Genomic DNA, 26171 nt, shown 5'->3' on the forward strand with positions numbered 1-26171 from the left:
AAATAATTACCAAATTATTTCCCATTACCCGCTCAATCTCGGTAATGTACTAAGTACCAATTTACCCCTAGGCTCACCTTGAGCCCAATATTTGACCCCGTTATGACTAAACCGCTAACTTGCTTCCTAGGATCGTCTTATGCCGAATATCTCAAATATATCCACATAATAATGTGGTCTCACACATATATCACATATATGCACACATATACAGTTATGCCCTTAACGGGCCAAAATTACTAAAATGTCTTTCTAATAAGAAACAGGCCCACATGCATGCAAATACAACCATATAATAATATAACTCACATAATTATGCATATAATCACATAATAACACAATTAACCAGTTATTGCCCTCCTGTCCCCTAATCAAAGTTGTAACGACCCAAAATTACTAATAGGGCTTAGGGCCTTGATTAGCGTGCTGGGAGGGCATAATTGGAACATGAATGTTTAAATGGTTAAATTCATGATTAATATGAATATATGGATATATTATATGCATGTTTATGAGTATTAGATATGCATGTGAGCCCATTATAGCTTATAAGGGCATATTTGTATTTTTGGTCCGTTAAGGGCATAAAAGTGATTATATGTGATAAATTGTTGAGACCACATTATTATGTGGATATATTTGTAGCATATGGCTCGAGACGGTTCTAGTGAGCGGATTTACGAAATAGCCACAGCGGAGTTAAATACCCGGCTCGGGGGAGCCTGGGGGTATTTTTGGGAATTTTGAGAATATTTTGGGATTTATTAGATATGGAATGGATCGGCGTTGGGCACGTTGAGTGCAGGATGTTAGGGCGAGACCCTCCTAGGGTGCTATATCGACCCTCTCGGTGAAGACCGTGAACCCGGTGCCTGGTAAAGCGCCTGGGATGGTGTAGGCCGCTATGTGTTTAGCCCATTGGCAGTTTTGTTGTATACTGTGGATTGTTATGTATATGTTATATGTTTTGTTTTGAGTTTTATTGCTGGGCTTTGGCTCACGGGTGCTCTGTGGTGTAGGTAAGGGAAAATGGAAGGTTGACCAAAGATGAGTACGAAGAGCGTGGAGCTACGGGTACATGTTTGGCGTACCTGGCTGCCACGGCGAGGGTTATTTTGGGATAATGCATTGTAATGGTTGTTTTGTCGCCTAGGCCGACCATGTGTATATTTTGAGTTGTAATACAATTTTCTAAACAGTATTTTTGGGATCCCAACTGTATAACTTTCTATAATTTCAATGAAAGTCCAAATTTTATAATTAATGTTGTTAAACGAGTTTTATTTCAGCTTAGTCACACTTTTACCTAAAACCTCGATTAGCGAGCTAATGGCACATTTTTAACTCACATGCTAACAACTCTAAGGAAGTAGGGTGTTATACCTAGAGTTCAATCCTCGAATGAATCATTCCTTCCAAGCCACATCTGTTGGTACCAAATCAAAGGCAAATTGGCCAACTCATTAAATTCTTTAACATACTCTGTCACTGTCTTACTACCTTGAGCCAAGTTCATAAACTCATTGATCTTCGCAATTCGAACTGTGTCACAGTAGTACCTGTCATTGAAGAATTGTCTTAATTCCTCTCAAACCATCATGACAACATTCTAGGTCTGGGATACCACTTCCCACCACATTCGGGCATCCTCCTGCAGCATATACGTGGCACAAGCCACTCTATCATTGCCTACCACTCTCATATAGTCAAGGATGGAGCTAATCATGATATTTGGTAATTAATTGGACGACGGGGTGAATTATTTAATTGTAGGAACACTCGAGGAATTAGTGGGAACCGGGAGCGGAATGACTATTCTACCCCTAGAGACTACTAGAGGATTAATAAGCTTTAGGGGGGTAAAATGGTCTTTTTGGGGGTAGAATATACTCAGAAGGCTTAGGAAAATAAGCTAGAAATTAGTGGAAGGTTCAACTCTCTCTCATCTCTCTCACGATTTCTCCCTCTCTCTCACTTGTTCTTGGAAGTTGAAGGAAAACACAGAGGGAAAAGCTACATTTTCTAAATAGTATTTTGCGATCCCAAACGTATAACTTTTATGATTTTAATGAATGTCCAAATATTTATATCCAATGTTGTCAAATAAGTCTTTAATTCAATCTAGTCACACTTTTTAACCTAAAACCTCGATTAGCGAGCTAATGGCACATTTATAACTCACATGGTAACGAATCTAAGGTAGTAGGCCATTACAGCCTTGGATAGTTACCTCGAAAAGTATGGTATTCGGGGGATCAACATGGTTACCCCGCGAGTCAACCAGCGTGCCAACCTTCCTAGTGGAGCCTCAGCGTCTAGTCGCGCTTCCACATATTAGTTGGTGCCACTTTACCACTTCATGGGTATTTTAAAAAAATGGCTGAGTATATTTACATTACTCCATTGTAAATTACTCCCAACATGTACTTCATGCTCTCTGCATTGTACATCTTATACCACCACCTTCAATGGGAGTCTCCAATCCCCCATGAAGTCCACTACCTATTCAAGCTCAAATCCAATCCAGGCCAGAAGGGCACTGGATTGTTCTATTTTTTTCACAAGGACGTGACCAAGGTATTCCTGACTGACCCCACATTTAGAAGCAATGTGGATGGGTACTACAAGGAATACTTTCTAACGACTAACCTGGTCGTAGAAAACTTATCTTTCCAACGAGGAGGTAACGAGCCCTTCCTCACTTCTTTTCCTTCTTCTTTTGTTTCTTCTTTTTTTAAGATTGGTACTTAGTTATTGTTATTTCATTTTGTAGGCCCATGTGAACGGCCTCCTCCTACTCAAGGCGTGCTCGATCGAGCAGACTTACTGACCAATCTCACCCACAATGAGAAGAGTTGTTGACTATTTGTGAATGTTGCTAATATTTGGTTGGTCGGCTTGTTTCAACCTCACCAGACAACCAAGGACTCTACCACGGAGAGTGCCACTAGTGGGAAAGCCACTAAGCAGAAAGTCAATGAAGAAACAGGGCAAAACGAGCAGCCCCAGTCAACCCCTACTCCTACAAGGAGAAGAACAGAGGGAATAAGTATTAGGGAGCAAGGCGATGCTCCTCGTGCCAAGGCCCCAATAGCCCCTAAAGTTAGAGGGAAGGGCAAACAAGTATTGATCAAGGATCCCCTATACCTTTTCCTCTATTCTACTGATGACGACCATGACATCCCTCCAAGTGATAACTTAAAATATAGTATTACTTCACCAATAGCTAAGTGTAGGCGTAGACTTTTTGACTCACTCTCTTCTTTTTGTGACCTGCTCGGAAAGGAAGTAGAGGTAGAGAATTTTAATGCTTTCCAGGAAGATCTTTCCTGGTCGAATAGCTTTTCTTTTTTAAGCTTCTTCTCGAGCAATAGTACATATGGGTTCCAAACTTACTTTCTAGTTGTTTTGCTCGCCTTTTTAGTACCTCTTTGTGTTTTTCTAACATATTTGGTCATTGTTTATAGTTATGTCAGATTCTGAGACGTCTGATCTCTATACCTCGGCCTCCCCTCACGCCTCGACCAAGAAGCTTCAACCAAATGGAAAGTTATTGATGCTTGGTCGAGCAAAGACCATCCTGCAGCAAAGCAGCCCATGAAAGATCCTCTTTCCCCAGCAGTTCCTCCTTATACAAGCCAGACTCTCCTCTTACAAGCCAAAATCCTCCCCCTGTGAGCAGCTCTCCAATAGCCTCGACAGTTGATCCCAACACTTCTCAAGCAATAATTCGACGCCTTAAATCATCTGTCGAGGTGATCTACACTCGAACAACCAAGCTATCTCAACATCGCCTAAGTGTTGAGGCATTTGCGGCCCTTGAGGAAACCTCTATGGACCAGGCCCTTGGTCGGGCTATCTCAGAGGTGTTATCCGTAAGCGTTTTTCGTTAGTCGTATATTCAATCAATAGCTTCTACTCATTTCTTATTCTTAGGTTTTGCAGTGTGTGATGACTCTGACCACTACTCGCCCTCGATCAAAGGCACTCGTCGATGAGCTTAAGAAGGTGAAGGCCTCGACTGATAAGTTTTGAAATATTGAAAAGAATAACAAGGAGGATGTTGAGACAATAGAGAAGGAGTTGGTCGGTAAAAACACTGAGATCGAGCTGAAAAGCAAAGTCATCCAAATCCTGTAGGAAAAGGAGACTGAGTATATGTGCCTCATTGTCGAACGTGATCAATAGTTGAAGGATAACAAAGAGAAAATGCAAAGTCTTGAAGAGAATTTTGCCTCGACCAAGGCTAAGTTTAAAAGTGTCACCTTCAACTGTTATTACATGTTCTAGAAGAATAATAAGGAGGCCAATTTCGACTATCTTCCTACTAAGCTTCAAAAGAAAGAAATTGCCAAGTGTGTTGCTCGCGAGGCTGCTGAGGCTGCAACTCCAGAAACTCCTGAAGCAGAAATCTCATTAAATTCGGAGTGCGAGCAAGAGCATGGAGAGGTTGTTTATCGTCCTTGATTTTGTGTTATTGTTTTTTCTTTTTTAAACACCCAAGCAACATGTTTAGGTTGTATAGACAATTGTTGTCCGAGCAGCTTTTAATCTCGGGTACTTGTAATATTTTTCCTGCATATACATACACTATTCTTCTTATTTAATTTTAACTAGATATAACTTTTGACTACTATATATTATTTTTAGCTTAGTTGCTCGTGCAAGCAAAGTTTTAATTCCCTGTTTGATTGAATGAACGAAGCATAGTACTTTATAAATTTGAAAATTTTCTAAGTACTACTCAGTCGTGCTTTTTACTATTTTGTTTATGTGTGATTCGGTATACTCTATATGCCCCCCAAGTGATCAATGAGGTTAAAGTTCTTGGTCCCTTGCCAAATAACCAATCCAGCTTGAACCAAACCCGTTGTTCGTTAAACATAAAAAGTAGTATACTTAGAAAAAATCATACATGCTAAGCAATACTTTTAAAAAACAACAATATATTTGGAAAAAAATGAATGTGTTAGACACACTCCCTTGTAAATAACTTGTAATAAAATGGACGAAAATCGTGTCTATTAAATTTTAAAAAAAATATACGAGCAACACAGTTTTTGAAAGAAAACATCTGAAAATGATTATTATAAATGAATGGTCGTTTAAAAAGGGCATAATCCTTCCTTACGACTAGATAATGACAAATAGTCTGGAAAATAATTGGTTATTACAAAAATGGGCAAAAACGTGCATTTTCAACCAAAAATAAATAAATAAAATACTAGAAATACATTGGTCGTTCTAAAAAAGGCAAATTTGTGCCTTATGACCAGTGTTATACATAAGTTTTGAACAACAAATTATTGAAAATATTTGCAAAGGTATTCTCCATTCTAGTATCTTGCAATTAGTTCATCATTTAATTGAGCAAGTTTATATGTGTCTGGTTGTAAAACATCTACGATTTGATACACTCCTTCCCCAATTAGGCCCCCATAATCATGATGCAGGATCCCGAGTGTTTTGGAACACTTGCCTCAAAACTGAATCTCCCATTGCAAACTTTCTGTTCTTGACCTGAGATTTGAAATATTGAGCACCTTTTTTTTAGTAAGCAGCTACTCGTAGTTGTGATTCATGTCGTTGCTCGTCGATTAGGTCAAGAGTTTCTACAAGTAATTAGTGGTTATGATCTTGGTTATATGTACTTATGCCTATGTGATGGAGGAGTTAACTTGGCTGGTACCATTGCTTCATATCCATACGCCAAAGAGAATGGTGTATGACTAGTTGATGTTCGAGTAGTTGAGTGGTATGACCATGGCACTTCTAGCAAGATATCAAACGAGTCTCCTTTTGCTTGCTCGAGTCGTTTCTTCATGGTTTCTTTTAGAGTCTTATTAACAGCTTCAACATGTCCATTCGATTGAGGATGAACAACTATGGAGAACCTTTTTTTTATGCCATGTCCTACACAAAAATCTGTGAACAAATCGCTATCAAACTGTGTACCATTTTTTGAGACAATTTTCTTTGGTAGTCCGTATCTACATACAATATTCTTCACTACAAAGTCGAGTACTTTCTTTGAAGTGACAATTGCCAGTGGCTCTACTTCTATCCACTTGGTAAAATAATCCACTGCAACAACTGCAAAATTAACTCCACATTTTCTAGTAGGTAGCTGCCCGATCAGATCTATCCCCCATACAGTAAAAGTCCATGGACTTTGCATTTGTTTAAGCTCATTAGAAGCTGCTCGATGTATTTTGGAGAATCTCTAACACTTATCACATTTCTTCACGTATTCAAGTGCATCTTCATTCACTGTAGTCCAAAAATACCATTGCCTCAATATCTTCTTTGCTTGTCTTTGCCCCTGCATGATTGCCACAAAATCCTTTATGTACATCCACCATCAGCAACTCAACTTCTGTTTTAGTAACACATTGGAGTAGAGGCATTGAGTACCCTAGTCTGTACATCACTCCATCAATAATTACATATCTGGCAACTTGTTGAACTACTTTTCAGTCTTCATTTTTGTCTTCTCGTAAAGTACTTTGCTTTAGATAAGTAGCAATAAAAGTCATCCAGGATAGTGTGTTTTCTAGCAGTAATATTGTTTCTTTTTCATGGATGTTGGGTTGGGCAAGGTGCTTAACTGGTATTGCGTTTAAAGGGTATGCATCCTTAGCACCTGCTAAATTGGTCAAGGCATCAGCATTTGAATTTTGTTCGCATGGTATTCGATGTATGGTGTACTTGTTAAATTGTTCGAGCATGTCTTTAGCTTTGCTTAAGTAGGCGACCATCTTTATTCTTCGAGCCTGGTATTCTCCCTGAATTTGATTCACAACTAACTATGAATCACTATGATATCTATTGATAAGGCTTTAACATCTCTAGCAAGTCTTAAACCAGCAAGTAGGGCTCCATACTCTGCTTCATTGTTTGAGTCACTAAAGTCAAACCTTAGTGCACAATGAATACAATGTCCTTCAGGTGTAGTCAAAATTATACCAGCTCCAAAGTTGTGCTCATTTGATGAACCATTCACGAATAACTTCCATGTTGGCCAATTTTCTTCGTTTACGTCTGGTGTTGTACCCTGCTCGTTGATGTCTAATACACATGTGGACTCAGCAATGAAATCAGCTAGTGTTTTCCCCTTTATCACTGTTTGTGGCTAGTATGTAATCTCATATTTTCTGAGCTTTATTGCCCACTTAACTAATCGGTCTGATGACTCAGGTTTTTGAAGAACCTGCCTGAGGGGTTGGTCGGTTAGGACTTTGATCGGAAGAGCTTGGAAATATGGTCTAATCTTCCTTTCTATAAGGAGTAAGCAATATGTCAACTTTTTTATCAAAGGATATCTTGTTTCTGCTCTTACCAGCCTCTTGCTAATGTAGTACACCGGATGTTGGGTGCTATTGTTAGGAATTGTGCCCTTTAAAGCATATGTGTTGAACAATATTTTATGAAATAAATAATTAAAATGAATTTTTTCATATATTTATTGTTTACTATTATTACTATTATTAGAATAATATTATATAAATATCAGAAAATTCTCAAATTCGTTATTGTGACTACAATCTTGTATTGGTACGAGAGGATTAAGATTGCAGGGAATGAATTTAAATAGTTCACAGTAAAACAAAGTTATATGGAATCTTTGGATTAAATACTGTAAGAACGGTTCACTATACTATGAATACATGTAATCTAGATCCAGATTATTGATGTAGTAGGACATCTTAGTGGAGGTACTTTGTATAAAGTAGTTATACATGAACGAGACCCGATATGTTATTAATACTTAAACGAATATCGTTTGTTTTATAAGTATTAATTAAACATATCAAATTATATGATCATATACGAATTAATCTTAATCCTAAAGTTATTATGAACTCATGTTTATGTCATTTGAGTTCTTTGATTCGCTCGTTATGGTTTGTAAAAATGATCAGGCTGAAAACTTTTGTTTTGGGAACTCATTGATGTAAATGGTTGGGGACATAATATATAGATATGGAATCTATACATTTCCAAGAGTAATTGAATAATGGTTCTCTTAAGGGTTAATTTTTTGAACTGAAAGGTTATTGAGCTCAAATTCATAAAACAATTTATGAATTAACCTTCAATATTAAAGTTAATGCTACTTAAGCAAAAAAGATATAATTAAAGATCTAAATTGGTATATTAACCTTATTTTAATTATGAACCATTAATAGAGGATTAAATTGTATGTAATGAATAAATTGATGAACACGTTTTATATTTAAAAAGTACTCAATAAATAAATATCTATAATTGCAAGAGTGCATTCTCATATTTTTAATGGGATAATATTGAGATTAATAAATTAAGTTTATTATATTAAAGAGATTTAATTAATAATCTAAATATACTTGAGCTTGAAATTATAGGTCCATAGATCTCCGAGGTGGCTCTATCAACACTATTCAAGGTAAGAGTTAAAACAGGAAAAAATCAGGGAAATCACATATTTGGAAGCAATTTCTTCTTCGAGGTCAAATATGTAATATTAATTTTCAAAATTAATTAATGTAATTCTCAAAAATAATTTTTTAATTAAAATGGTATTTTCAAAATTGGCATTTAAATATTTAAGATAATTAATCTTGAATTAATTAATTTTATTTATTTAATTAATGTGAAAAGATAATTCAAATGATTCAAAATTGGTTTAAATTAATTTAAAATTTATCTGTTAATTAATCTGATAAGATTAGTTATCAGGTTTAGATATTTTTTAATAAATCATTATTAAATAAAAGTGGTTAAGACACATATCCCTGAAATTGGGATATGCTACACGCCAATCACAATGTCCAATACCAGTTTTGAATATTTCTTTTATTTAATTAATAATTGGTTTATAATTTGAATTTTAAATTTATTATTCTTTTACAAATCTATCTGATAGAAAATTAGTTTCTACAAGATTCTAGAGAATTCTAAGTCTTTCACACACAGAGAAAAATATATCGTATTGTTTTTCTGTATCCCTGAAAATTATCTCAGACCTTCCAAGATCTCATGTGTTGAGAATATCTTGTGAATCACAAAATTCTCACCATAACTCTACATGTCCATACGCGTCTTGAGGTGCAGAGATACATTTTGGAAGATCTTGGTCTAAGTATTTTGGAGACTATTTTGTATTGGATGTTCATAGGAGTTATAAAAAGATAGCAATGATTCTTGATAGTTCTACAATTGGTAATTCCTTATCTTTTTCTATCTCATTGATTAATGTTTTCATATTAATTGATCTGGTTATTTAAAGTTTGTTAAAATATATTTTTTTTGAAATCCTTGGGCCCACCACCCCTGTGCATTCTCTCTGCACATGGTAAACTAGTTACCAACATCTATCTTCTTCTCTTATAAGTGCTGCACGAATAGCCTGTTCAATGACTGCTAGATAAATGAGAAGATTTTCACCATCAACTAGTTTTGACAATATAGGTGGTCATGCAAGATGCTCCTTAAGGGCTTGAAAGGCTTTCTCACACTCCTCTATCCACTCAAACTTGTTGCTCCCCTTCAGCAGGTTGAAGAATGGAACACACTTTTCCATCGACTTTGATAAAAATCTGCTAAGGGATACAATTCGTCCAGTGAGGCTTTGTACTTCTTTAATCTTAGTTGGTGACCTCATTTCTATTAAGGCCTATATTTTCTATGGGTTTGCCTTTATGCCTTGTGAATTGACGATGATCCCCCAAAACTTCCCTGTGCCTACTCCAAATGAGCACTTTAAAGGGTTAAGCTTCATGTTGTAATGCTTCAAAATGTTGAAGCACTCTACTAAGTCTTGGACGTGCCCCCAATCCTCTTTAGATTTAACCAGCATGTCATCGACATAGACTTCCATGTTATTGCCTATTTGATTCCTGAACATCATATTGACGAATCACTGATATGTCGCACCAGCATTTTTTAGTCCAAACGACATTATTTTGTAGCAGTATAAGCTTATGTCGGTTATGAAGCTAGTATGATCCTCATAGGGAGGGTGCATGCTAATTTGGTTATAACAGGAGTAAGCATCCATAAATGAAAGTATTTCATGTTTGGTAGTAGCATCAACAAGTTGGTCGATCCTAGGCAAAGGAAAACAGTCCCTTTGACATGCTTTATTCAGATCTGTAAAGTCTACATAGGTCCTCCATTTTCCATTAGGTTTAGGTACAAGAATTGAGTTAGCAACCCATTCAGGATAAAAAACTTCTCATATAAACCTGTTTTCTTTTAGTCTTTCAACTTCTTCTTTTAGGGCCCTAGATCTTTCTTTCTCAAGCAGCCTCCTTTTCTGCTGAACAAGTTTGAAGTTATCCTTTTAAATATTGAGAGAATGCCTAATTAGGGTAAGGATAATACCTACCATGTCTTTGTACGACCAAGCAAACACATCTTGGTTGTGTCTTAAAAAACTTATGAGTTCAATCTTGACTTCCTCAACTAGATCTTTCCTTATTTTGATAGTCTTGGTTGACTTTTCTTGGTCGTGTGGGACTTCCTCGAGGTCTTCAGTTGGTCTCACTCTAGTATCATAATCCCCAAAGCAAGGAGCAAAGTCTATTTCCTCACTTTGGGCATCTCCATATTTGGAGGCTTCCTCCTCATTTTTCATGGTCTGCTCAGGTTCAGTCAAGCTACTAACTTCCATTGTTGATGCTAGCCTATTCTCAAAGGGACCAGCAAAAATCATGTTGGTCGTGACTGGGCCTTTCTTGGCAGTTGTGATGGAAGAATTTTAGCATTCTCTAGCTTCCCTTTGATTTTCTTTAACACATCCTACTCTAGTGTTGGTTGGGAACTTCATTGTTAGATGAAAAATGGACGTGATTGCTCTTTAATTAATGAGTATAGGCCTTGCAAGTAAGGTGTTAAATGTTGAGGGGAGATCGATCACAATAAAAGTAGCCATTAATGTGTTTTTTGTTGGTGTGTCTCCAATAGTAACAATCAGCCTAATTGTTCTTGCTTGGTCATTACTTCTCCAGTGAAACCATACAAGGTTTGTGCGTAAGGTTCGAGAGCTCAAACAGAAAGTTTCATTCTTTCAAGAGTGGTCTTAAAAACAATGTTAACTAAAAAGTCATTGTAACGACCCAAATTCACTAATAATGCTTAAGGGCCTTGATTAGTGTGTCGGGAGGGCATAACTGGATTATATGTGAATTAAATGATAAAAAGCATGATATATGATTATTTGAATATCTGTGATGCATGACTATGTGTATTAGTATGCATGTAGGCCCTGATTAGGTTTGAAGGGCATATTTGTAATTTTAGCCTGTTGAGGGCATAAATGTAAATAATTGTGATAAATTGTTGAGACTACATTATTATGTGGATATATTTGTAATCTGTGACTCGAGGCGATCCTAGTGAGCAGTTCATCGAAAAAGTCACGGCAGGGATTTATACCCGGCTCCGGGCGAGCCTAGGGGTATTTCTGGGAATTTAGGATATATATTGGAGTCTATTTTGATATTGAGAAATATAATTGGTGATTAGTTAGGTGTCTAGAAGTAAGCAGTAAATATTAGAGACATTCAAGGAATTAGCGGGAATTGGGTGCAAAAGACCAAAATGCCCCTAAGTTAATTTAAAGGCTTCGGAATTATGGGAGGGCAAATGGGTCATTTTGTTTAAAAACCAGGGATAAGCATTACTCTACCTTTATACACTTAGTGGAAAGTTTAGAAACCAAAGGAAGCTGAAAAGAAAAAAAGAAAGAAAAGAAGGAAAAGGAAAGAAGGAAGAAGGAGATAGAAGTTTCTCTCTCACGGTTTGGGTTTTTCTCCATCAATCTCTTGAGGTCTCTTGGAGCTAGAATTCAGAGGAGCTTTATGCCAAGACTTTGCACTTGGGATCTTGATCAGGTTTGGAAAGTCAGCAGGGGTTAGGCATCCAATTAAGGTAAGGTTTTGAGGTTATAACTCAGATTCTGGTTCTTGGTGTTGATATAGATTTTTAAGTTGAATTTTGGTGGGAATTCTACGGAATTGAGGATGAAGTTTTGAGGAGTGAAAGCTAAGGATGAGTGGCAACCTAGGTTGAGCTCATCCATCAAAGGTAAGAAACTATAGTTTAAGTTCTTTGATTTCAGTTGATTTCTGTTGAGTTTTTGAGCTCTAAGTCAGCCATGGTGAATTTTGTGTTTTGGGGTGCATGTGATTGAATTTCTTATGGTTGGGTCACTTTGGATGAGTTGGAGATGTTGGGAGGCTTGTTTTGAAGTTTCGTTGATGTTTGGTTGGGTTTTGGAAAGGTTTGGCTCGGGGAAATTCGAAGGAGAAAAATTTGTGCTGGGCTGTGCTGTGACTAGCATTGTAGCGCTAGTCACTGGGCGCTACAGCGCTAGGCCTTGAAGCCCCAGAGCTTTTTGGCTCTGTTTGTAGCGCCATAGCGCTCTCCTTAGGGCATTGTAGCACTACCCTGTTTCTAGAAAGGGATTTTTGGGCTATTTCTTAGGGTTTTTGCTCGGGGTTTGATTCAACTACCCCGTTTGGTGGAATTAGGGCTTCCCGAGGGCTCAGGATTGGTCCCGAGGCTAGCTTTTGGAATTGAAGTTTGGAGTTGGTTCTAAATTTTGTCCATGACTAGGTGAATGCTAGGGCTCAAGCGGGATCGTGCTTAAGGATCGAATTGAACGAAGCTATCGAAATCCAAAGGTAAGAGAACTGCACCCGGTTATGTGTTTGTGATGGGACTAAGAGCTCCCTATATCTGTATGATGACATAGATGGTATTATGCCATGGGACATGTGATAAACGGCCTAAGGGTGCCATAAATAATACTTGCGCACAGGGCATGGCTCGGCCACTAGTAGTTGAGGACAACTTAATATTCACTGAGCTCGGTTTAAGCGGGTCGGAGTCAGTGGGATAAATATATGGTGCGGCCTATGGGCGTTAACCCTGATTATCATATGTGAATTGATTATTGATATGAAGTGATATACTTGGTATGCTGAATTCTTGAATAACATGAATGTTTGGATTGTTGAGTACATGTTTATACAGTATGAGTTATCTGGTTGTTTGCTTGATGATTATGCTCTGTTATTGTGTTTTCTTGTTGGGCCTTGGCTCACGGGTGCTACGTGGTGCAGGTAAAGGCAAGGGCAAGTTGGACCAGTCCTGAGATGGAGAGCTTTGGGGCTGAATGTACATAGTCAGCTGATCAGCCGCCATGGCCGAGAAGTGGAACAGGACAAGAGAAGCATAATTGTCTGTTTTGCCTTAGAGTGGCTAGCAACTGTATTTTAATCTCGAAATTTTGTAAACTGTCTTATAACTTTACTACTTCTGGGATCCCATGTAAAAGAAAATGTTTGATTATAAGAAATGTAACTTTTGAGACCAAAATCTTTTAACCCTAGTTCAACTGTAGTTTCAGTAACACGTTTCTAATTAAATGACTTGATTATCAAGTCTTGCACCTTTACAAACACAGAGTGTAACGGTCTTGGCTATCCAGATCGTTACAGCCATGATCAACCATTGTGCTGGCAGCAATCATATTAGCAATATGGGCTTCTATTACTAATGGATCGTTGTACGGGAACCTGACGTGATTGACATCTTCCTCGATGAGTGTATAATATGTTTTCATTCAAACCGAGGCATTTTGGGAGTACGCTCCTCGATGGCCAACACGTCTTCACCAGGTTCATGGGGTAGCGTTTGGGCATATCGTTCTAGGGCTTTTCTGCTATCGCCAGCTAGGTGTGGTCCCCCACAGATCGTGTCCAGTCGCCCTGCTACTAGAGTAGGCAACAATGGTAGGGCTGGTGCATCAGGAGTCCCTACAGTAGCTGGGTTCTGGTCGACTGGGCGATGAAGGTATTTTGATGAATCAGAAACCCAATTTCTTCTTTGAGTTAATTACACTCATTAGTATCATGTCTATAATCATTATCAAATCTGCATAACTTGTTAGTGTCTCTCTTACTTATAACCTTCCTTATAGGAATTGGTTTCCTATCAGGAACTTCAGCCTGTGTGGTTTGAAAGACTTCTGCTCATGACTCTAAGAGCATAGAGTAAGTGGTAAAATGAGGCACATATTCTCGTGGCTTGTCATTAGTCTTGGCTCGCTTGTTATCATTATTGTTACCAATGTTAGAATTGTTGATTCATTTTCCTCCGTTCTGGTTATTCTTATTACCGTTACCATTGGTTGCCTGGTTTTGGTTAGAATTTGTACCTTGGTTTTTAACTAGTGCAGCACTAGTTCCATCTTGGTTGGCCTGGCTGGCTTTCCAAATGGCTTCCTCTAATTTAATAAACTCGTCTGCTCAGTTTAAGATTGATGGGTATCGTATTTCGTATCAAATTTAACTATATATTTTTTATTCACTTATACCAGTTACTTCAGTATAGCAGTAAATAAGGGTCGAACCCACGAGGACTATGATCAAATTATTATTCAAAATAAGAACAAAACTGAAATTAGAAAGGGATTTTAGTTTTAAAAACTAAAAACATATGTTGAAATAAATATCAAAGATTAAATAACTAAGGATATAACGATATTAAAGAAATAGTCAAGAATTACTCTCCACCTTGGACAATTAATCTATCAACAATGACGAATAATAATCCCTATTCCCAATTAAACTATTAACCCCGCAGATAACACTTATGCAGTCAATTATCCAAGTTTTCCTATTATACTTAATTAAAGCTAAGCGCTTTTAATTAACCCTTTTTACCCAAAAATAAACTCATTGAGCATGTGATCTATTTAGCCTAGTAAAAGCATTACACTCCATGGAAATAGATTAATCTAGGCAACAAATTTATTAAGCATACAACTCATTTAACCTAGGTTCTATTTTTCATCACAATTAAAATACCTGTCACAATATCCTAATTGTAATGTATCACTCTACTTAGAATCATAAACTATTAGGTGAATAGCAATCCTAAGATGATAGTAGAATAATACAAAACCCTAATTAGCAGCCGTCTAAACAAGATTTTATAAGATCCATGACATTCAAATAGAAAAATATAAGCAATTTAATATAAGGGAATAGAAGAAATACAATTCATCAATGCACTCAAGATCTCATGTCTAGGGTTTTGAAATAACCCTCAACTATAAAAAAAAACTACTCCATAATCATATTCATATTCATAAACATAAATATTCAATTAAAATAAAAGAGTTTTGGGAAGAAAGAAAAAATAGATTGAAGAATGTTTATGTTGTTGTCTTTTCTCCTCCTCTGCTGCTCTAGCCTCTAAAATTCGCAATCCAAAGTTGTATTCAAAGTTAACCCTAATCCCTTTTATAGCCCACCAAAAATTATATTTAAAAATTGAAATTTTAAGAAAAATACTATCGTATGGTCACGCCACTGATTCCTGGTGGCCCCGACCACGGGGTGTTTCTGTGCAAGCTTCGCACAGAGGCCGTGACTAGGAGATTGTGGTGGCCGCGGCCACTACTCTCTGACTCCCAGGCCGCGACCACTAAATATTGGTGGCCGCAGCCACAGCCCAAATTCTGCTCGCAAGCTCTTTCTTTGTAATCTTCAACTTTAAGCTCAAACCTCGGGTTTAAGGACTTCTCAAACACTTCAAACTTGTCCCAAACTTCATTTTCTCAAGTCCTATCATTACATCCATTCCTAACCACAAAAATATATCAAATTCATCAATAATATCTTATAAAATATTTTATGCCTTAAAACTCAAAGGCTCTTAAAACAAAGCTAAGAACACCTAAAAACACTTGAAATTAACATTATCTAAATGTGAAAGGATAACAAATATAATATCCAAAATACCCTTATCAAATTTCCCCACACTTAGACTTTGCTAGTCCCATAGCAAAACTACTAATAAAAACTAAAAACTAAACAAATGAACATAAGTAATGATTTTGTTGAAAGCGTTTGTTGTCTCAAAGGTTGATCAACCAAATGAGTTATGAGAAAAATCTGAATTCCGCATTCCTCGGAATTTCAACTCAATGTCTAGTCACCACTTAAACTCGATCTATTTATGATTATGCACAATTAAACCTACCAAAACACAAACATTTGAATCAATTTATACATGACATAATATGTTTTAAAGTCTCATATATAATAATATTTTCATGAAAAACATCCACTCCATAGACATTAACCAATTATTCTCCACTAATGTAAACACACATAATCAAGAATCAAAAGGTCTTTAAAAGCTTGTAATGTAAGACGAAGGTTGAAGGTATAAGAAAAATCAATATTTACGCTTAAATCACACCATAGCCTATATATTTTTTTTTCTATTCTCTAGATCTTCTCACAAACTTCTCATACAATTAAAAAAAAAAATACATAATCTCTCCCTTTCATTCCTTTCACATTGATCTTACTATTTCCCCCACACTTAAACTTTTGCAAAACTTTCATTTTTTTCAATATTTCTCTATGCATATATATTTTTTCTCTGTTATTTTTTTTTCAGTTCAACTCATTGGGAGAAATAGTAGATCATATACTTTCACTATATAATCCAACAAACCATACAACTTCCCCTTCTTTCAATCCATAACCCAACCCACCAAATCAAACAATCATATATAAAACTATGGTGTAATGGGTCACAAAAAGGATAAATATTTTAAGCTGCAAAAGGTTTAGATATTGGCTTATAAAAGAAAAGATTAGTAATTATGGCTCAAAAATGGGAAAGTAGGATATTCAATTTCATAGGTAAGCTTGAAAGGCTCAAAACGATCCAAAGAACATGCCTTAATCATCTTCCTAATCATGTGTACTTAGGAATTCGCCTCAAACAAATTAATCAATTATTTCTAGAGTGGTCGATACTATATATATAGATGATAGCATGCATAAATATCTCAAAACAATAGTGAAAAAGCAAATCTAATTGTACACACATTATGTTTAAAAATCGAAAATCAAGCTAAGTAACAACCACACAAGAGTCAAGCACACAATTCATGCAGAATTCATCAATTTCCTAGGAATAATCTCATCTCAATCAGACGCTTTATCATCAACAAACACCATTAAACACAACCATGCTTATGACAACCTAAACAAACTAAAAATGACAAAAACAACGACATAACATAAACGACATAACATAAAAACAACGCAACATAATAAAAAAAAAAGAACAAAGTAGTTCAGTTTCAGTTGTTCCCTTCCCCCACACTAAGAAAAAGAAAAACTCCCTCAACCGAAGTAAATGCTCATTCATCAGACATATCTTCTTGATCATCTTCAGCGTCCTCCTCATTCTTGTCATCTTGTATCATGGGAATAGGTGGTGGATACGACTAAAACCACTGTGTGGTGCAGGTGGATAGTTCACCATCTCTATACCAAGGTGCATTGAATTCATCGTGAAATAGACATCTTGGTAGCTGGTCCACTCAATCATGCGTTGTTGGTGTGCTCGGAATTTAGTACGGTGAGCATGCAGCTCTTGAGAGGTATTGTACAGAGATTCCTCCACAAGCGTCATACGGTCAACCAAGGTCATATTTTTGGTTGATGGCGGTGGCCTAGCCTGAGTTTGAGAAGATGAGCTTGCCCCTACAGTGTCAGTGACCTTGAAGCGAGTGATTGAGGATCTATTCAGTATATGCATGGGTTGCAACAAAGGCTCGGAAGGTTCCTATTTCACACCAGCTTGAGCACACATGGCGGTAATGAGATGGGGATGGTAGAACCCCTTAGAAACATATCTAAAAATGTTATGAATTGAGGACTTGATTATGCTCCCCACATCAATTGTTTTCCCCTTCAAGATGGCATATAAAAGTATAGCAGTATCCACATTCACATCACTGACATGTTTAGTGGGAAATAACGTGGCATTGATAAACTTATGCCAGGCTTTTTCAATAACTCCCATTGCCTCTCACTTAAACTTAATGGGATGACCTGTTTCAGTTAACTTTCGTTGAGTATTTAGCTTGCATCAAAATTGTATAATCTCATAAAGTCGGGATTATCAACTATTTGGCTATACTCATCATTGTTGATTGTAGGAATCCCATAAAATTGATTTATAGCCACACTTGAGAAATTCACACTGACCCCTCTCATTGTAGCCATAGCTGTGACTTGAGAAACTCTATTAGCATAAAACTCTCTTACTATAGGGATTACTGCAGCATCGGGTTGTGAACGAAATTTCTTCCAATTTCTTTTCTCAATCTACTCCGCAATGGATGGATACCCATGAAAAATCTCCATATCAAACCCCCTCTCTTCAATCATCATTTTCTATTTCACTACCGCATCTTGTAGCATTTGAATGCCTCCTAGGAAATAAATTTGGTGGCATCAAACTGAACCTCAGATGAGGAAGCACCTTTGGTATTCTTTCTAAATCTCTTTGGTGCCATTCTTCACTTCAAAACTCAGTGAAAAACTTCCTTTAACACAAATAATCAAGCACTAAGAGAATAATTCAAGATACCCCAAAAATATCAATTCAAACTCCTCTAATTACACCCACCAAATATCAACTAAGTAAGTAAATACTTCCTCTTTAAAAATATTCAATCAATTCCCCTTAAAACTCAATCACACTTCTCTTAGAACTTTCATCAAACACTTAGTAAGCATAAGCTAATCCAATAGTTGAAAATTATGTTGTAGTAATCCAATCTCCCCAAAATTAAGATTATCACTAATATAACAACATAAACACTTAATCCAAGCCAATGATCACAATATATAAGTAATTCATCCACCAAAAATCATATAATCCAAAATACCCCAAATCTTGTTCTTCAATACTCAAAACCCAGTAATCAAATAATCAAGAGAGGCTACTTACTTGTGATTGACAATAGAAATTCTTTGAAAGCATGATTGTGGCAATGAATCATCTTGAAACTAGTTGGAGAACCTCAATTGTCAAATTTGGAATTATGGGGTTTTAGGTTTTAAAAGGGAATTTTTTGTAGAAGATGAAGATTTTGGTGAGAATAGATGAAAATGGTAGAGAATGAAGATTGATGATGAGAATTTTGATGATTTTGGGGAATAATTTGAGTGAAAATGAGGGAGAAGTGATGAAATTTTGTGTGAAAATGGGAGCTTTTTCACTTTGGGGGTCTTTGTTTTTGTGGGAAGTGAAAAAGAAATGAAATGGGGGTTTTAAAAAAAAATTGTTGAAATCGCACAATGGCCGCGACCATTTTGTTCTATTCTCCAGGTCGCGGCCTGGAATAGGGTTGGCCGCAGCCATGGGCCATTTGGCCCAAAAAAAAATTTCTTTTTTTTTCACGATTTTCACAGTTCTAAAATAAATATTAAAACTAAGTTCAAAAAGAAAAAAATACATGGAAAAATAAATTAAACGAAAATGTCTTTAAAATAAAATAGAATACATAAACTTTAGCTAAGTTTAACGTTGCTAGCTGGACATAAAACCTTTTCATACCTCATCAACATATTTCAGATCGAAGAGATGAATCATAGTAGCTTGTTCCTCCTCGAAAGACTCATAATAATGCTTCAATCTCTGGCCATTAACCTTGAGTATTTTTCTCGTTGATGGACTTGAAATTTCTACCGCTCCATAAGGATAATGGTGTACCACTATGAATGGTCCAACCCATTGGGATTTTAACTTACCCAGAAAGAGTTTAAGACGAGAATGATACAATAATATTTTCTGTCCCACATCAAAGGTTTTTTGAATAATTATATTTTGATCATGAAAGGCTTTGGTGTTTTCTTTGTAAATCTTAGAGCTCTGATAAACATCATTGCGAATTTCCTCCAGCTCTTGTAATTGCAGCGTTCTTTGTTGGCCTGCATTGTCCATCTTCATGTTACACTTTTTCCAGCCCACCAAGCTTTATGCTCCAATTCAACCGGTAGATGAAAAGTCTTTCCATACACCAACCGATATGGTAACATACCAAGTGGTGTCTTGTATGTCGTGCGATATGCCCATAAAGCATCATCTAATCTTATACTCCAATCCTTTCTATTTGGATTCACCGTCTTTTCAGGAATAGACTTGAATTCTCTATTCGATACCTTGACTTGGCCATTTTCTTGTGGACGATAGGCAGTGGTTACTTTATGAGTCACTTGATAGCACCGAAATAAAGCTTCAATAGTTTCATTGCAAAAATGAGTACCTCGGTCACTAATTATTGCCCTTGGAGTGCTAAATCTCACAAAGATATTCGATCTAATGAACTCAACCACTGTTTAGAATTATCCACTTTAGTTTTTTTTTTGCTTCCACCCACTTAGACACATAATCCACCGCTAAAAGAATATACTCAAAACTGAATGATGATGGAAATGGTTTCATAAAATCAATGCCCCATATATCAAAAATCTCGATAATAAGTATGGGAGTTTAGGGCATCTTATCCCTAGCAGTAATATTACAAACTCGTTGGCAACGGTCACATGCCTTGCAATATGCATATGAATCTTTAAAAATTGTAGGCCAATAAAAACCGTTGTCAAGTACTTTATGGGTTGTTCTTTTTGGTTCAAAATGACCTCCACAAGCATGAGAATGTGAGAAAGCAAGGATAGATTGAAATTTAGAATCGGGAACACAACTTAGAATGACTTGATCAACGCAATGTTTCCATAAATAAGGCTCATCCCAAATGTAGAACTTAGTATCATGCTTAATCTTGTTCTTTTGAGCTTGTGCAAGGTCTCCTAGTAACTCTTTAGTGGCTAAATAATTAACAATATCAGCAAACCATGGAATAACTTCTTTATGAGCTAGGAGTTGTTCGTCGAGAAATTTTTCATTCAATTGCAAGTTATCTTCATCCTGAATAAGTGTACTTAAATGATCAACCACCAAGTTTTCTGGCCCTCTCTTATCTTTTATTTCAAGATCAAATTCTTGAAGGAGTAAAACCCACTGAATAAGTCTGGGCTTCGCTTCTTTCTTAGCTACTAAATATTTTGCATGGTCGGTGTAAACAATAACTTTAGTTCCAATCAAGTAAGACCAAAACTTTTCTAGAGCAAAGATGACAGCTAAAAGCTATTTCTACGTAGTAGAGTAATTCAACTGAGCATCATTAAAAGTCCGAGAGGCATAGTATATAACATGAGGAACCTTACCAACTCTTTTCCCAAGGACCGCTCCTACTGCATAATCACTAGCGTCACACATTATTTCAAACGGTAACTCCCAATTCAGTGGCTGAATAATAGGTGTTGATGTCAAGGATTCCTTCAATTTGTTGAATGTAAACAAACATTTATCATTAAATTCAAATGTCACATCCTTTTGAAGAAGATTGCATAAGGGAGAAGCAATCTTTGAGATCGCCTATAGAATCCTTCATGACCAATAAATGATCTTATTTCTTCACACTTGATGGTGGTGGAAGAGAACAAATGTAACGCCCTGGATAGCCAAGACCGTTACACTGTGTGTTTATAAAGGTGCTAGACTTGCTAATCAAGTCATTTAATTAAAAATGTGTTACTGAAACTATAGTGGAACTAGGGTTAAAAGATTTTGGTCTCAAAAGCCTCATTTCTTATAAATAACATTTTCTGTTTACACGGGATCCCAAATATAAGAAGATTAGAACCATTTACAAAGATTCAAGATTTAAATACAGTAATTAGCCATTCTAAGGCAAAACAGACTGTTAGGTATTCCTTGTCCTGATCCACTCCTCGGCCATGGCGGCCGAACAGCTCCCTATGTACATTCAGCCCCGCAGCTCTCCATCTCAGGATTGGTCCAACTTGCCTTTGCCTTTACCTGCACCAGGTAGCACCCGTGAGCCAAGGCCCAACAAGAAAACACAACAACAGAGCATAATCAATCAACAGACAGTCAAATATCTCATATCGCTTAAACATGTACTTAGTCAGTTTAAGCATTCATGACAATCAATTATTCATCATACCAGGTATATCAATTCATATCAATAATCAATCCACATATGATAACTAGGGTTAACGCCCTTAGGCCGCACCCTCTGTTTATCCCACTAACTCTGGCCCGCTTAAACCGAGCTCAGTGAATATTAAGCTGTCCTCGGCTACCAGTGGCCAAGCCGCGCCCTGTGCGCAAATATTGTATACAGCACCCTTAGGCCATTTATCACATGTCTCATGACATAATACCATCTATGACATTGTACAGATATCGGGAGCACTTAGTCCTATCACAAACACATAACCGGGTGCAGTTTTCTTACCTTTGATTTTGCTAGCTTTGTTCAATTTGATCCTCAAGCACGATCCCTCTTGAGCCCTAGCGTGCACCTAGTCACAACCATAGATAAAAATCATCACCCCACCTCAAGTCCAAAACCTAGCCTCGGGACCAATCCCGAGCCCTCGGGAAGCTCTAATTCCACCAAACGGGGTGGTGGAATCAAACCCCGAACCCCCGGGCAAAAACCCTTGAAAATAACCCAAAAACTCTCTTCTGGAAACAGGGTAGCACTACAATGCTCTTTGGAGGGCGCTACAGCGCTACAAACAGAACCAAAAACACCCTCTGAACACTTGGCCTAGTGCTACAGCACCCAAAGGCTAGCGCTGTAGCGCTAGTCACAGAACAGCAACCCTGAAATTTTCCCTCCTTCGATTTTCCCGAGTCAAACCTTACCAAAACTTTTCCAATCTTCAACCAAACTTAAAACAAGCTTATCAACATGTCTAACTCATCCCAAATGACCCAACCACATAAAATCTAAGCACATGCACTCCAAATCCCAAAATTCACCATAGTTGAATCTAGAGCTCAAAAACTCAGCCAAACAACAAAACTTCAGAATTCAAGTGACCAAGTCCAAAGTTTCTTACCTTTAATTGGAAAGCTTGATGTTAGGATATCCTCTACACTTCCTTGGCTTCTTCCTCCTCAAACCCTTAGCTTTAATTCCCTAGAATTCCCATCAAATCCAGCTTAGAAATCTAGTTCAACAGCAAAACCAGAAACTGAAGAAAACCTTGAAATCTTACCTCAAATGGAGGAGTAACCTCTGCTAATCCTCAAGCTTAACTCAGGAACCCAATTGCTAAGCTTGACCTAGCTCTCCTCTGAACCTCAGCTCCAAGAGACCCCAAGAAATGGTGAAGAAATCCCTAAACCGTAAGAGAGAAAATAGACTTCCAATCCCTTTCCTTTCCTTTTCCTTCTTTTCTTTCTTTTCTTCCCTTCAGACTCTATACTTTTCCCACTAAGGCATAAAGCAAGAGTTATACTTATCCCAGCTTTTAACTCAAATGACCAAGATACCCTCCCTTTTATCCCTAAGCCTTTAAATCAACCTAGGGCATTTTGGTAATTTCACCCGATTCCCGCTAATTCCTCGAGTGTCTCTAATATTTACCACTTACTTCCCGTCACCTAACTAATCACCAATTATATTCCCCAATGTCAAAATGGACCCCAATATACTCTCCAAATTCCCATAAATACCCCCAAGCTCGCCCCGAGCCGGGTATAAATCCCCGCCGTGACTTTTTCGCTAAACCGCTCACTAGGATCGTCTCGAATCACAGATCACAAATATATTCACATAATAATGTGGTCTCGACAATTTATCACATATATACATAATTATGCCCTCAACGGGCCCAAAATTATGATTATGCCCTTCTAACCTAATCAGGGCCTACATGCATACTAATACACATAGTCATGCATCTCAGATATTCAAATAGTCATATAACATACTTTTAATCATTAAATCACGTATATTCCAATTATGCCCTCCCGGCACAATGATCAAGGCCCTTAAGCCTTATTAGTAAATTTGGGTCGTTACAACGAATAAGATCAATTTTTGCCTTGTCCACTCCAATCCCTTTTTCCGAAATAACATGCCCCAAAACAATACCTTGTTGCACCATAAAGTGACACTTCTCCCAATTCAATACACAATTAGTGTCAATACATCGTTTAAGAACTAGAGTTAAGTTGTGGATGCAATTATCAAAAGAATCACCATAGACACTGAAATCATCCATAAACACTTCTATGATGTTCTTTATGTAATATGAGAAAATACTAACCATACATCACTAAAAAGTGGCACGATCATTGCATAATCCAAATGGCATTCTACGAAAAGCAAATGTGTCAAATGGGCATGTAGATGTGGTCTTCTCTTGGTCTTCGGGAGCAATAACAATCTGATTATAACCTGAATAACCATCAAGAAAGCAGTAATAAGCGTGTCCCGCTAATCTTTCAAGCATTTGATCAATGAATGGAAAAGATAAGTGGTCTTTTCGAGTTGTAGTGTTCAACTTTCTATAATCAAAACAAACTCGCTAACCTGTTTGGACTATCGTGGGCACTAACTCATCCTCATCATTCTTTACCACGGTGATGTCTGATTTCTTAGGAACTACTTGAACTAGACCCACCCACTTGCTAACTGAAATAGGGTAAATCACACCCACACTTAAGCGCTTCAGTATCTCCTTTTTAACTACTTCCATCATAGGTGGATTTAACCTTCATTGAGCTTCTCTAAAAGGCTTTGACCCATCTTCAAGGAGAATATGGTGCATACACATAGTTGGGCTTATTCCCTAGATATCTGCTATGGTCCACCCTATGGTTGTTTTGTATTTCTGAAGTACCCTTATCAAACGATCCTCTTGTACTTGGGTAAGTTGTGTGGTAATAATAACCAGCAATGTCTCTTTCTCACCCAAGTAAACATAATTGAGATGCTACAGTAGTGATTTTAATTCAAGCTTGGGTGGTGATTTAATGAAGTTGCTCATGAGAAACATGCAACTCTAAGTACAACACTTCTTTAGAAATCTCTCCACCACTATTAAGTGCAGCCATCGTCTCCTTTACTTCAGTAGTGACATCATCTTTCTCTAAGTCTATTGGTTCCCTCAAAACAACATCTAACCCATCCTCTCCATGTAAATCAAGAATTCTTTGTGACAATGAATCCAAAATATCAATTGAAGAAACTGAATGAACATCACTTTGATACCTCATAGCCTCAAAAATATTAAAGCGAATCACTTCACCATCAAACTCCATGGTCAAAGTTCCCTCATGAACATCTATCTTAGTTCTAGTTGTCTTTAAGAATGGCCTTCCCAATAATACTGGTGTAGAACATGGAACTGAGTCATCTTCCATATCAAGAATGTAAAAGTCTGCCAGAAAAACCAATTCATTTACTTTAACCAATACATCATCTACTAATCCCCTTGGATAGGCATTAGAACGATCCTCTAATTGTATGTTCACCCATGTTTCTTCAAGTGGTCCCAAATTCAAAGAGGTGTAAATAGAGTAAGACATTACATTGATTGAAGCACCCAAATCTAACATACATCTTTCAGTCCTTTTATTGCCAATAGTGCAAGGAATAGTGAAGGTGTCAGGATCCTTACACTTTGGTGGAAGTTTCTTTAGAAGAACCACCGAAAAAATTTCCCCCACACTCACCTTGTCATTCCCTTTTAGCTTCCTCTTATCGGTGCATAACTCCTTTAAAAACTTTGCATATCAAGGTACTTGCTTAATGGCATCAAGTAAGGGAATGTTTACCTCAACCTTGCAAAAAGTCTCTAGTATTTCCTGTTCAGCTTCATTTATCTTTGTCTTTCTCAAACAACTAGGAAATGGAGGAGTAGTGACATAAGTGGGAATAGTTGGTTTAGGTTTGGGTGTTGTGGTTGGGGTTTCATCTTTGTCTTGTTGGGCGGATTGGGTAGGAGGTAATGGTGCATCATTTGAACTTGATGGAATAGTAGGTGGATCATAAGTCTTGCCATCTCTTAATGTGATGGCATTAGCATTTTCCCTTGGATTCTGAACAGGCTGTGAAGGTAATTTTCCTTGATTCTGTGGCTCACTTTGACTTAATGAAGTGGCAATTTGACCCATAGTGTTCTCTCAATTTTTCAGGGGCACGTGAGTGCCTTGAAGAAGTACTTGAGTTTGTATATTGGAGGCTACTAACATTTTTAGCATATCCGCCATTGATGGATCTTGAGCTTGTGAGATAATAGGTTGTTGAGGTTGAGGTTGAGGTGTATAGGTTTGTTGTTGCCTTTGTTGATAAGGAAAATATTGTTGTCTAGTAGGTATAGTTTGTTGTTGATTTCCATATCGAAGATTAGGATGTTCCTTCCATCATTCATTATAAGTTATAGCATAAGGGTCATACCTTTGCCTAGGTT

General features: G+C 37.1%; 1 protein-coding gene across 1 annotated transcript; it reads right to left on the reverse strand.

Moving 5' to 3' along the window:
* Positions 1-24729: 24729 nt before the first annotated feature.
* LOC133791928 (uncharacterized) lies at positions 24730-25875 on the reverse strand. The gene is made up of 2 exons (XM_062229836.1): positions 25537-25875; positions 24730-25476 (listed from the first exon to the last, which is right to left on the reverse strand). Exons 1-2 carry the CDS (start codon positions 25873-25875, stop codon positions 24730-24732), a joined length of 1086 nt encoding a protein of 361 aa, XP_062085820.1.
* Between the last annotated feature and the right edge of the window lie 296 nt (positions 25876-26171).

This window comes from Humulus lupulus, chromosome 7, assembly GCF_963169125.1.
Source record: "Humulus lupulus chromosome 7, drHumLupu1.1, whole genome shotgun sequence".
In the NCBI taxonomy this organism is placed as follows: domain Eukaryota; kingdom Viridiplantae; phylum Streptophyta; class Magnoliopsida; order Rosales; family Cannabaceae; genus Humulus; species Humulus lupulus.

Excerpts from the sequence above, each read along its gene's own strand:
- LOC133791928 (XM_062229836.1), bottom strand. The coding sequence starts at position 25,875 with ATGGGTCAAATTGCCACTTCATTAAGTCAAAGTGAGCCACAGAATCAA. Across the intron at positions 25,477-25,536 it reads AGACTTTTTGCAAGGTTGAG|GAGTTATGCACCGATAAGAG; the intron begins GTAAACATTCCC and ends AAGTTTTTAAAG.